Raw genomic sequence first — 14486 nt, 5'->3', positions numbered from 1 at the left:
TATATAATAATTTTCAAATTTCAATATTGGTCTCCATACTTAAATTAAGATCTATACTTTAATTTTTTTATATAATTTAGTCACCCAATTTTACTAATACATTTATGCACATTAACTGTAGGGCCTAGAAGGGCTCGACCGATCCGGGCATTTCACGTTGCCTACGTCTTGTGAGTGCGCCCCCAACCCTGGCGGGTTTGGATTTGCTCCCCCCTTGTGCACGAGGGAGAGCATTAGCTTAGTCATTCAATAACCACCAAGTCGGTTCATATATATAAACATATTCTACACTTGATATCTAACCAATGTGAAACTAAGCTTTCCATTTTCCTCAACATAATTCATAAGTGGCTTACTTTAAGCATCAATTTCCCATTCATCACTCAATCATTTTGAGCATATGATATACCGTTGTAAAGGCCTCATGGGGTAGAATATAAAACTATAATTTTATGATTCAAAAATCCACCTTTACCAATTAAGAATATACCTCAAAGCTTCCCAAAATTTAATTTTCCAACAAAAGTCATATTATCCGTAACATTTTAAATGAAAAAAAAAAGAATTTAGAAGAAAAAAAGTCACAAAAGAATGAAATTTTAGTGACGCTTGTGAGGTAATGGCTAAAACATCACGGAATATAGACTTTCATGACGCTTTTGAAGACCTTTCGTAACACTTTGAAATCTCACCATATTAAACTATTTTTGGTGATGCTTTTCACATTTTTTCATGACCTTTTGAAGCTTCAAAAATAAAAACATTTTTTTGTGATGTTTTTTTTTCACATCTTTTAGTGACATTTTTAAACTTCACGAATTTAAAGTTTCAAACAAACAAATTTTATGAACATTTATAAATTTTTGAAGTTTTGCATACTTATAATTTTCAAAACTAAATTAGGGCTTTTTATTTTTTAAAATTTATTATTTTTGAAATTTTAAAGATTTTTTAGTTTTTGTATAATTTTTTAAAATTAAGTGAATTTGAAATTATTTTGACACCAAGTCACTGGTTGATTTATTTTTTTAAACGAAATTTGAGTTGGAGTATCAAGACTATAGAATCAAAGTGTAGGAGCTAAACGGATACTAAAAATAAAATATAAAGGTCAAATTGATAAATAAATAATACGGATACTTTAGTAATAATTTAGATATCGTACAAGGGTAAAAAAAACTATTAAACCTTTATTATTTATTGATTTTTATTTTTTATACAATATTAGGATGGAGATAAAAGTAGGACAAAACTTTAACAACTTAACTAACATGACTCAAACTCAAATCACACTTGAGACTGTAAACACCCTAACTATTAGACCACCACGAGCTTGATATAAATCTATAGTAAATGAGTAATTGCTTCGTTGAAATGAAGGCTAAACTCACATGGTATCACAAGCATACTAGAATTACTTGGAAAAATCATTTTAAAGTGAATACCGTTCTGGTTAACCAGTCATTTTAGAACACGTTTTAGAATTGCTTATTTTCAGTGCATGGTTGTATAAAGAGGAAATCAGGTGGTGGCAGTTGATTGGCATATGAAGACTGTTGGATTGATTGGGAAACTCGGTGATCAAACCATTTGCTACCAAATTTATTCTCATTTACTCACTCAGATCTCTACTCTAAACCCCTTTATAAAAATCCCACTAAACCTATCCATCCATTCATCTTCCTCATACCAAAAAAAAAAAAAAAACCCTCTGCACTGCAGGTCACACCTCTTTGGATATCTATTGCTTGCTCTGCTCCTTTCAAATGGTACGTTATATCTTTTACATTTTCCATCTCTCTCTCCTTTCATCTACACACACATGTTCGTTTCGAGAAACGACGCGCTTTCGTTCTCTTTTATTATGATATATGACTCTTCCGCTTCTCATAATTTCACAAAACGGTTGTTTTACGGTTATCTGAAACCGGATTTCCATACTCAAGGCTGTTTTCCGGTGATATTTGATCGTTCTTTTTCATAAAATATATATATATATACTCCCTGCTTGATTTATAGAATAATACAATATTGTTTGTTATGTTGATATCTGTGCAAATTTGAAAAAGGAAAAAAAGTCGCGTAAAGTAATGGCATCTTTCTTTTTCTTTATATATACAGTTGTTAAATCGATCTGAGAAAAGCTTGGCTTAAAATGCAAATGATGTTAGCTCTCTTTTTGGGGGGGATTGGGGGGGTGTTTGTTTAAGTTTTTCGTCAGCTAATTTGATTGGTGAATAATGTAGAAGGATGGGAATCCATTTTTGCCTAACACTCCACTCCAAACTAGTCCAGGGATTTGGTTAACCCAATGATTGCTTACGCCAATTTCTCATTTATTTTATATTCCCAAAGCTTTTCCTGTACTTTAATTTGTTTCTTCTTCCATAGACTTTCTCCAAAATGTTTTGGTTAATTTAAAAAGTAGCCCTCGAAGTATACCTTTTTTAATGGGTTAATTTAAAGTAGCCCTTGAAGTATACTATTATTTCTATTTAAAAAACTACTTCAACTGATAAAAACTAAACTTGTCACATATTATTTTTAAATTTACGTGAAATTAAAGGTATATTTTAAAATTAAATTAATTTTTTTATTTACCCTCTTCTTCAAATTATCCATGCTTTTCTTTCTTTCTTTCTTTTTTCCCCATTTTTCTTTGTTTTCATTTTCCATTAAATCTGGGAAAACCAAAAATGTAATAAAAATAAAAAATTGTGATGGACCTCAGATTTAATGAAAAAAAGGAAAACAATGGGAAAAAGGTGAAAGAAAAGGCAAGGAACAAAACATGAGTTGTTAAAAGGACAAGTAGAGAGAGAATGAAACTGAAAACAAATTTAATTTAATGCAAACATAATTATTGTAAAATTATAGTTTAAATATTTTGTTGGATTAAAATATATTTATATATTTAATTCAAAAATATATAGTTTAAAGGTTATATATTAAATTAATTTCTTTTAATTGTAAATAGTTGGAGAAAAAAGTCTATATTTCTCAAATTTGCTTGATTGTTGGATATATCATTCTTTCTATATTTGAAAAAATTATTAAAGGTTATTATTGATTAATTAATTTATTAAATTAATACATTTAGATAATTAGGCTTAAATGATGTTAGTGATATCAATAACCTTAGATAGAGAATTTGGGTTCAAACTCTTAAAAGATGAATTTTATTAGTAAAATTACATTTTAATACTTCTAAAAATTATAAATTTTGATTTAATCCTTTATATAAATTATTAAAATATAAAATTATTTTTTATTTTAAAGATATACAATTTAAATATAACCTAATTTTTATTTTTTTGCTTCCTCTTAACTTTACCCAAACCTAAAAAAGAAGGTTAGAGCAACTTGATCAAACTAGTTTTTAATCTTCAGAATTAGTCAAAGAAAAACTATTCATTAAAGATGTACAGTTGGGCCATTTATTAAATAAGTACAAAAAGATATTGTTTTAGGTTTATTTTCTTGGTTGGAAGACTTTTTAAGTTAGGCAACTTGATCAAACTAAGTGTTTATTTTTAGAATTTGTCCAAGACTATATTCAATGTTCATTAATGGCGTAAGGCTGGTAAGAAAAATTTTATGTAAATTTTAAAATTTTAAATTAGTAAGTATAAAATTATAGTTTGATTTTTTAAATGATAAGAATTTAAATTAATCTTTTAAATTTTATAAAGATATAAATTATTAAAATGATGAAATTTTATTATTATAAAATTATAATTTAATTTCAGTCCATAAAAAAATTAATTGTGCCATTTATTAAATACGTTCATAAATTTGAACTTTTTAAGGTTTTGCTTTTTGTTCGAAAACTTTCTTTTAAGTTAGGTAACTTGATGAAACTAAGTTTTATTTTTAGAATTTATCAAAGAATAATGTATTCTAATAGGGATATAAAATTAAGGTAAATTATATCATTAGTCATTAAATTATACGTAAGTTTTTGTTTTGATGATTTTATTAAAAAGTTATAATTTGGTTATTGAAGTATTTTAAAATTTTCATTTAAGTCATTGGACTATTAATATGACTTTTTATTGTAACACCATTTGTATCAATCGAAAGCTCTATTTCTCTTTTATATTTTAATTTTTTCTTTAAAATGACTTTGGGCATCATGAATTTATAAACCAAAATTTATTTAACTTTTTCTTTGATCTCGACATTAGTTGTCAAATCGACTTAGATTTAAAATATGTTATTTTATTCGTCGACGTTATTAATTTACCATACTAATTGTTAAATTGTCATTTGGAGCTCGTTAACAAAATTTAAAAAAAACGTAACAGTGAATTAAATAAAAACATTTAAATAGTTTGGTGTTTTAATTTTTTTGAATTCTTTAATAATAAATAATATAATCTATCTTAAAATTAATTGTGATAGGCTACAAAGCCACTTCTCTATATTATTAAAAATAAAAAAGCCACTTGTCACCGGTAGATAATATATTTCAATGTCACCGATACAGTAGTGAAATTCCTGCGACCGTACTAATTTATCGTTTTGTTACAACTATATTAGTAAAACTGTAAAAAGTAAATTTAGAATAAAAATTATATAAAAATTAAATGAGTTAATTGGTTGAAATAGTAAAATTGAAATATTAAAATTATAGTATTTTAAGTCTAAGTCAAACCATCTGGAGGTTTTTATAGATTTTATATAAATACATTTTATACTTAAATTCAAGGTTTTATAATTGAATTGGTTGTCAAATTGATCAAACCATTAGTTCTTTATTTAATTGTTTTTGTTCAATTGGTTCGTTTGGTTCAATTTAATAAATTATTAAAAAATAAAAAATAGAGAAAATAAATTCAATCGGCGTTTTTAGCTTAGTTTAACTAGTTTGATCATTAGCTCAACCAGTTTGGATTGATTCATGGGTTAATCAATTCAATTTCTTATTTTACATTGATATCTCAATTGAATTTTGGTCTAATCGATCGGTTTAATTCTAAAAAACAAATTTCATTAATAATATTTTATTTTTTAATTAAAGTCTACATTTACGGCAACAAAGCCTTAGTAGTTTAGATGATATTGAAATTATAAGATTTTGAGTGTTCATTGTTGAGTTTCATTATGCGTATTTATGCATGTGTAAATTCTTCGTTTATATTTTATTTTATTTAAGTTTCACAATATATAAGTCTGGTCTAAACATATTCTAGTTCCTTCATTTGCAAATTTAGTGATTTGATTTTGGTGGTAATTATATATATTCACTTTAATTGTAATTTTGTCAGTGAATTGTATTGATGAATTATTGATAATCATTGATTTGGACAGTTAAGAAGAAGCGAGAATGAAATAAAAATAGTTCTTACAAGACCATTATCATTAAATGGTGAACTCGAAGCTGATTACAAGGCGCCCAATTTGATCCACAGGATATTAAGTCTTTTCAAGAATGTACGTCCAGGCTCAGATCTCACTCATTTTAAGGTTTGTCAAACTTCAATTTTTATTTTTGTTTTTTTTAATTTAAAAGAAAATTAATTAGGCAACAACATATTAATTAAATTCATAAGATTGTTTATATTGGTATTATTTTCTTATTTGCAATTTTATTATTATTAATAATTTATTAAATAATCATTAGTCAATATATGCTGTAATTTCTTAATTTGATATAAATTATGACAATTACACATTTAAAAATAAATTTAATTTAATTTATAATTATTAATTATTAATTAAAGAGTTGTGTTAATTTTAAAATAGATTTATTACTTGAATATTCTATGCTATAATTATAATTATGATTTAAATTAAAATTATTAATTAAAAATATTGATGTAAAAAGAAATTGTGCTAATTTTATTGATGTAAAATAAAATTAGTATTTCTATAAAATTCTAAATATATTAATTATACATTCATTAATATTAGAATTAATTATTATTTTAAATAATAATATTTTGAATTAATCAGATAAAGTAAGGAAAAAAACGAATGCTAAGAAGTAATAATAAAAAATAATAATTAAATAACTAATTATGTGATTGTGCAGCTGCCGCCTCAGTTCAACGTTCCCAAGTCACATCTTCAATGTTATGGAGAAACAGTGTACTGCAACGGCAGTGACATGTTGAGGCGATGTAACCAGGCCAACAATTCCCTCGACAGATTCATGTCGGTTGTGGCTTGGAGCATTTCCACGTTACGCCCTCTCATGTTTGGGGTTGCCCCTTACAATCCCATCCTCGGTGAGACTCATCACGTCTCAAGGGCTACTCTCAACGTCCTCCTCGAACAGGTGGCCTTTCTCAATTTATTGCTCCTCTCAAGTCATTTTTATTGCATTAATTATCTTATCTCTCATTTTGCTGAAACTTCAAAATAACATTGATGATTTTGATCGTCCAAATGAAACACATGATTTTATTTTACAGATTTCTCATCACCCCCCAGTTTCTGCTCTCCATGCAACCGATGAGGAACACGATATTGAACTCGTTTGGTGTCACCAATGTGTCCCCAACTTCAATGGTTTGGTCTTCTTCCTACACCCATTTTCTTATTTAGAACGATTGGTGGGTCTGGTGTTTAATTAATGAAAACAATATTGGTAGGTGCGTGGGTGGAAACTGAGGTGCGAGGAAAGAGGCAACTTAAGCTACTGAGTCGAGGAGAAACATATGAAATGAACTCTCCCAACCTCTTGATAAAATTTCTGCCACTGGCAGGAGTGGATTGGACTGGAAACGTTACAATCAGCTGCAAAGAAAACGGGCTTGAAGCTGAATTACGATATGGACCCAAGTCCTTTTTTGGTCTTAGAGGAAGTCATAGATCAGTTAAAGGAAAGGTCTATGAAACAGCAACCAAGAGGACCCTTTTCCAACTTAATGGTCATTGGGATAGGTATTCAACATGTATTATACATATATATATTATTTTTAAACCATCTCATGAATGCAGCTGTTCTAAATCTAATGATTATTTAATTCAGAACGGTGACAGCGAAGGACAATAATAGTGGGAAGTCGAGGGTGATATACAATGCAGATGAAGTATTTTCAGGGCTGAAAACCCCTGTCGTTAACGATCTGAAGGTAAACTCCTTGATGAATGAGAATGAACAAATTTGCATTTCTGTATTAAAAGGATGATGATGGATTGTTGTATTTTGTGTTGTTAGGGAGTGAGGCCAACAGAATCGGCAGCAGTGTGGAGTGAGCTAAGCGAGGCCATAATGAGCCAAAATTGGGAGAAAGCAAAAGAAGCGAAGAACGCGGTGGAGGGAAAGCAGAGGGAGGTCTTGAGAGAAAGGGAGTTGAAAGGAACACCATGGGTTCCCCAGCATTTCAGTGTGACTTACACCAAAGATGGTGGTTGGGAATGTTCACCTATTCAACAATGGGTTCCACCTGCTCCAATTGTTCTTCCTCTTTCATAGCCTTATTTAACAAATATTTAAAGATCAACACTATCTTAAGCAGCACCTTATACTAAAATTCATACTGCAGCTGGAACCAAACCTGCTTCTGAACAACATTATATGCTTATACATGTCATATAATATGATAAATGCAAGTTATATTTACTCAACAAAATAAGTTTCTAGTATTAATTTCCATATAAAACACAAAATGAATTTTAAAGGTTGAAATTAAGTCTAACAATAATAAATTAAGTGTATGAGTAATATTAAAATTTTCAAAATTTTAAATATGGCATCTCTTGCTCGGATCTATTATATTGATTTGGGTAAGGAATGTTATATTTATTGGTATCAAATCTTAGATTTAGTCGATTATGGACTAAATCAAGAATATGAATTGAACTTAAAACTGAGTCATAAAAAGAAGAAAATGTGATATGATAATTGTCGAAATCTTTTTTTGAAAACAAAAATTTTAGTTGTCGACTTTAAAAATGAAACTGGAGTCGCCACCGATCCTTTATTAAGGTGTGATCGGCTCACCTTAAAAATTATTTTGGTCTACGAATTTTGAGAAAACGAATTCGGGAGTCAGTTACGCACGAGGAAGGGTTAGCACCCTCGTAACGCCCAAGATCGGTACCGAATTGATTATTTGATGTCTTAGTGTCGAAGGTTAAAAAGATTTTAAAATCAACTCAAATGATGAAATTTGAAAAAGGATAATCAATTGTTCAAGTCATGTAAAGAAATCGAGTCCCAATACGTTAGGGTACAATTCTTCATAATCCCCGAACTTTGAATATCACTTTTATTTTATGCGAAAATCTTCATTTCGAGAAAGTAACAGGCCACACCCAATACGTTAGGGTACGACAAGTTAAGTTTCCAAAGATGATTTTTATGCTCATGCATTTTGAATAAAGAATATTCTCGGTCATTTAAGATTGACAAAGAAAATCAGAACCCAATACGTTAGAGCTCAATTTCCCTCGAAAATCCCAAACTTCAAATAATGCTTTTATCCAAAAAACCTTTAAATCAAGAAAATAACTTTGATGAATGGTTAAAACCAAAATATATTTTTAAAAGGGTACGTTAAAAATAATGTAAAATATGGTATGATACTTTAATTCACAACATATACGAATAAATATTTGCAAATATATATATACAAACACAATATAACAATAAAGTTGCAAACATATGTACACATATATCAAACACATATACAAGTATACATGCAAATAGAAGGAGTGAAATATATCCAATAAAACAAACAAAAACATGTATTAAAAATAAAATAAAAGTATATAAAAAATGCATATGTATTTATTTACGAATAAAATGTATAAGTGCATATATAAAAAAAGAAAATAAAATAAGGATATAAGGAAAAACATATGTATAAATATATGCATGTATATATTATATAAAACAAATGCGCATGCATGTATTTTCTGAAAAAACATTTTTGAAAATGAAATTCACAAAATATATATGTTTTGTAAAAAAATATGAAAGGAAAAAAAGAAAATTCTATATATAAAATGGGCATGCTAAAAAAAACCAATATATGTATATATATATATATATAAATTATAAATTATAAAGATAAAATAAAAAAATCAAATACCCTCTGCTAGGGTTTCGTTTCTGCGCCGCCGTCGCCCTTAACCAATCGGCCAGTTCGGATCCTGTAAAAGGGAGCGCAATAGCTGACTTTCTGGCTAGCAAGGCTTTGGAAGATTACGAACCGTTAAGCTTTGATTTTCCGAATGAGGACTTGTTGTATGTAGCCGCTATTGAAGAAAATCCCCAAGAGGATCACAGTTGGAAGCTAAACTTTGATGGAGCCTTGAACGCTGTGGGCAATGGAATTGGGGCAGTCTTGATGTCCCCGAATGGTGATTATTATCCCTTCACTTACAAATTGGATTTTGATTGTACAAACAACATGGCGGAATACGAAGCATGCATTATGGGTATTCGTGCAGCCATAGAGCGAAGAATCAAAGTGCTAGAGGTCTATGGAGATTCAGCATTGGTGATATATCAGCTCAGGGGTGAATGAGAAACGAGAGATCCCAAATTAATCAGTTATCGAAAGTTGGTCCTCGAATTGATTAAGGAGTTTGAGGATATCACTTTTTGCTATCTCCCACGAGATGAGAACCAGATGGCCGATGCACTAGCTACTTTAGCCTCCATGATCAAGGTGAACAGACATGAGGATATGAAGCCTATCCAAATGAGTATCTATGAAGACCCGGCTCATTGTTACAATATTGAAGAAGGAGAAATCGATGATAGTCCTTGGTATTAAGATATACTACGATATGTAAAAAATCGTGAGTATCCTGGCCAGGCAACGGAGAATGAAAAGAGAACTCTGAGAAGACTAGCCATTGATTACGTCTTAGATGGGGAGATCTTATACAGGAGGGGAAAAGATCAGGTACTGTTAAGATGTGTGGACGCCGTGGAAGCAAAGAAAATCCTGGAGGAAGTCCATGAGGGCATCTGTGGAACGCATGCCAGTGGGTTCACAATGGCTAGATAGATTATGAGATTCGGGTATTACTGGTCCACCATGGAAGGGGATTGCATCAATTACTCCAAAAAGTGCCATAAATGTCAAATCTATGGTGATAAAATGCATGCACCTCCTTCGCCTTTTCACGTCATGACTTCTCCATGGCCTTTCTCCATGTGGGGTATGGATGTCATCGGGCCAATATCGCCGAAGGCTTCAAATAGGCATCGTTTCATATTTGTGGTTATTGACTACTTCACCAAATGGGTAGAAGCTGCTTCGTATGCTAACGTTACAAAGTCATCAGTCAGTAAGTTCTTGAAAAGGGAGATCATATGTCGATATGGAATGCCTGAAAGAATCATATCCGACAATGCGCTGAACCTAAACAACAACTCAATAGCAGAAGTCTGCAGTCAATTCAAGATCAGACATCACAATTCATCACCGTATCGCCCAAAAATGAATGGTGCAGTGGAAGCGGCTAATAAAAATATAAAGAAGATTGTGGGGAAGATGACTGAGACCTACAGGGACTGGCACGAGAAATTACCGTTTGCCCTTATTGCTTATCGAACGTCAATTAAGACCTCTACTGGGGCAACGCATTTCTCCTTAGTTTATGGCATGGAGGCAGTCTTGCCCATCGAAGTTGAAATCCCTTCCCTCCGGGTTTTGACTGAGCTACAATTGGATGAAGCAGAATGGGTTCAATCTCGATACGATCAGTTGAACTTGATAGAGGGAAAAAGGCTAAAGGCTATTCAGCATAGTCAGATGTACCAGAAAAGAATGATGCGAGCCTACAACAGGATGGTCCGAACCAGAAAATTTAATGAGGGGGACCTGGTGTTGAGAAAAATTCTTCTTCTACAAAAAGATTTTAGGGGGAAATGGATGCCGAATTGGGAAGGTCCTTATGTTGTAAAAAAGGCCTTTTCTGGAGGAGCCCTGATCCTGGCTGAAATGGATGGAAGAAACTTGACTAATCCAGTAAATTCAGATTCAGTCAAGAGATACTTTACTTGAATAAGGGAAGGAGCCAAGGTGAAAACCCGCAAAGGGCGCTTTGATTCCAAAAAATAAAATAAAATAGAGAGGCTAGGGTGAAAACCCGCAAAGGGCACCTTAAGACCAAAGGGGTTTGAGTTGAAAACCTGACAAGGGCAACTCAAAGTCTGATTGAAGCACGTGGTAGTCTTGTTGTACCTGAATCGACAGAAAGGAATAGACGAAATCTTGGGTCATCAACAAAATACTATGAATCTCCTAAACACGTGTTGAATTCAGAAGGGTCCTCAGAAAGTTGTATAGAGCAATTCAAGCAAGGATATCTGGGGCACTTGTCCATAATTTGTGTTTCTAAAACACTTCATTCTTTTTCAATATAAGTGTTTTAGTCAATTTCTTTTTTCGACTTGTTTTCATTGATAATTTATTGCAAGTTATGATCTCAAGTCAATTTCGTTTTATCTATCGTTATGGTCTTTTCGAAAGCATGTTGCATTAGAATAACGATTAATAGACTAATAAAACTTTCACAAGGGAATTTTTTCATATTACTCTGGAAATTTTTAAATAATACAAGAGCCTGAAGCAGGACTATTGTTTAGACTTCACCGGGTTAAAAGGTCGAAGATATATAGGAGTAAAAAGCCGGATCAAGAATTTGCGAGTTTTTTTGAAGCGCTGTTATCACAAAGGAAGCCTTAATGAGTAATAACGACTTCAATATTTAGCATTAATAAATCATTTTCATGACATATCATTTAGATGTCATTCACACATGTCTAGTTAGGAGCATTTGATTCATTTTGATCATGTCATCCTAATCATTAGGCATAATTAGGTCCATCACACAGGTCATGTTCCACAGAGAACAGGTCGGTGGAATCATAAAGCCTTATCTCCCTGAGCAGCAGTGGAGCAAGTTGAAAGATAGCGGTTTTTGTCTTCATGTACCAGCGTGAAGTAGATCAGAGATAACAAATCTTCCTTTCCATACTGGTGGCAAAGCAGATCAAAGAAAGCAGATCTTGTCTTCATGTACTGGCGTGAAGTAGATCAGAGATAACAGATCTTGCCTTCCCATACTGGTGGCGAAGCAGATCAAAGAAAGCAGATCTTGTCTTCATGTACTGGCGTGAAGTAGATCAGAGATAATAGATCTTGCCTTCCCATACTGGTGGCGAAGCAGATCGAAGGAAAAAGTAGATCTTGTCTTCATGTACTGGCGTGAAGTAGATCAGAGATACCAGATCTTGCCTTCCCATACTGGTGGCGAAGCAGATCAAAGAAAGCAGATCTTGTCTTCATGTACTGGCGTGAAGTAGATCAGAGATAACAGATCTTGCCTTCCCATACTGGTGGCGAAGCAGATCGAAGGAAAAAGCAGATCTTGTCTTCATGTACTGACGTGAAGTAGATCAAAGATACCAGATCTTATCTTCCCATACTGGTGGCGAAGTAGATCGAAGAAAGCAGATCTTGTCTTCATGTACTGGCGTGAAGTAGATCAGAGATTACAGATCTTGCCTTCCCATACTGGTGGCGAAGCAGATCAAAGAAAGCAGATCAAAGAAAGCAGATCTTGTCTTCATGTACTGGTGTGAAGTAGATCAGAGATAATAGATCTTGCATTCCCATACTGGTGGAGAAGCAGATCGAAGGAAAAATCAGATCTTGTCTTCATGTACTGGCGTGAAGTAGATCAGAGATACCAGATCTTGCCTTCCCATACTGGTGGCGAAGCAGATCAAAGAAAGCAGATCTTGTCTTCATGAATTGGCGTGAAGTAGATCAGAGATAACAGATCTTGCCTTCCCATACTGGTGGCGAAGCAGATCAAAGAAAGCAGATCTTGTCTTCATGTACTGGCGTGAAGTAGATCAGAGATAATAGATCTTGCCTTCCTATACTGGTGGCGAAGCAGATCGAAGGAAAAAGCAGATCTTGTCTTCATGTACTGGCGTGAAGTAGATCAGAGATACCAGATCTTGCCTTCCCATACTGGTGGCGAAGCAGATCAAAGAAAGCAGATCTTGTCTTTATGTACTGGCGTGAAGTAGATCAGAGATAACAGATCTTGCCTTCCCATACTGGTGGCGAAGTAGATCGAAGGAAAAAACAGATCTTGTCTTCATGTACTAGCGTGAAGTAGATCAGAGATACCAGATCTTGCCTTCACATACTGGTGGCGAAGCAGATAAAAGAAAGCAGATATTGTCTTCATGTACTGGCGTGAAGTAGATCAAAGATAACAGATCTTGTCTTCCTATACTAGTGGCGAAACAAATCGAAGAAAGTAGATCTTGTCTTCATGTACTGGCGTGAAGTAGATCAAAGGTAACAAATCTTGTCTTCCATACTGGTAGCGAAGTAGATCGAAGGAAGAAACAGATCTTGTCTTCATGTATTGGCGTGAAGTAGATCAAAGACAAAAGATCTTGTCTCCCCATACTGGTGGTGGAGTAGATCGAAAAGAATAGATCTTGTCTTCATGTACTGGCGTGAAGTATATCAAAGGTAACAAATCTTGTCTTCCCATACTGGTGGCGAAGTAGATCGAAGGAAAAAGCAGATCTTGTCTCCATGTATTAGCATGAAGTAGATCAAAGACAACAGATCTTGTCTCCCCATACTGGTGGTGGAGTAGATCGAAGAGAACAGACCTTGTCTTCATTGGCGTGAAGTAGATCAAGCGCAGCAGATCCCATTACTCTGAAGTCGTAGAGAGCAAATTATATCTGGTCTTATCTCCCTGAAATTGCAGTGGGGCAGACAGAAGTAACAAATCCTATCTCCTTGAAGTTGCAATGGTGTGGATTAAAATCACAGATCTCATCTCTCTGAAGTTGCAGTAGAGCAGATCACGCCAAGATTTATCTTTAAGTTGTAGTAGAACAAATTGAAGCTACAAGTCTTATCTCTCTGAAGTTGCAGTGGAGTAGATTAAAGATAGCAAATTTTGTCCTTTTAAGCTACAGCATACGAATCCTATCTCCCCGACATTACAGTGGAGTAGATTGAAGCACCAGTTTCTGTACCTCTGAGGATGCAGTAGGAAGGAACGAGGCTGCTTGAAGAAGGAAAAGCACTGAAGAAGTTGAGGCTCAGTCAGACCAGGCACAATTGGGCCTTGTAGTCTTTGCTCTGTTCCCGATACACGACAACGAGCAAAGAGGGGCAGCTGTAATAGGCCCAACTGGCCCAAAACAAAGCACACAGCCCAAATTGGTTAAAATACAGGCCCATATAGCCCAACACAATAAAACAAAAGCCTAAACAAAAAGAAACCCTAGCAGCAGGTAACGCCGTAGCCCCCGCCTCCAGCAAGGCCTCCAGCCGCCGCACGTCTCTGGGCCGATCCTCCACGTGCTCTCCACGATACCTACAAAAACGGGCTCAAAGAGTCCGGAGGAGAAAAAACAAGCAAAATAAGTTTATTTTTGTTTCTTTCTTCGGCCTATAAAAGGCCATTTTTTAATATGTAAAAAGGGGGATAACAAGATGATACGCAAGAAATAGAAAAAAAGCACT

At 33.3% G+C, this 14486-nt stretch overlaps 2 protein-coding genes across 2 annotated transcripts; both read left to right on the top strand.

Annotated features, from left to right (window-relative positions):
* The first annotated feature begins 1498 nt into the window (after window positions 1–1498).
* On the top strand, window positions 1499–7586 carry LOC105789085 (oxysterol-binding protein-related protein 4C). The gene is made up of 7 exons (XM_012616315.2): window positions 1499–1769; window positions 5314–5469; window positions 6038–6283; window positions 6420–6516; window positions 6600–6891; window positions 6980–7082; window positions 7169–7586. The coding sequence occupies exons 1-7, from the start codon at window positions 1767–1769 to the stop codon at window positions 7424–7426; spliced, it is 1155 nt and encodes a 384-aa protein (XP_012471769.1). The 5' UTR covers window positions 1499–1766; the 3' UTR covers window positions 7427–7586.
* A 1375-nt stretch (window positions 7587–8961) lies between these two features.
* On the top strand, window positions 8962–9737 carry LOC128034577 (uncharacterized). Its single transcript, XM_052623137.1, has 3 exons — window positions 8962–8965; window positions 9058–9458; window positions 9543–9737. The coding sequence occupies exons 1-3, from the start codon at window positions 8962–8964 to the stop codon at window positions 9735–9737; spliced, it is 600 nt and encodes a 199-aa protein (XP_052479097.1).
* The last annotated feature ends 4749 nt before the right edge of the window (window positions 9738–14486 follow it).

This window comes from Gossypium raimondii, chromosome 2 (genome assembly GCF_025698545.1).
Source record: "Gossypium raimondii isolate GPD5lz chromosome 2, ASM2569854v1, whole genome shotgun sequence".
Classification (NCBI taxonomy): Eukaryota; Viridiplantae; Streptophyta; class Magnoliopsida; order Malvales; family Malvaceae; genus Gossypium; species Gossypium raimondii.
Note: the sequence above shows the minus strand (reverse complement) of the source record. Positions and strands in the feature narration are given on the sequence as shown.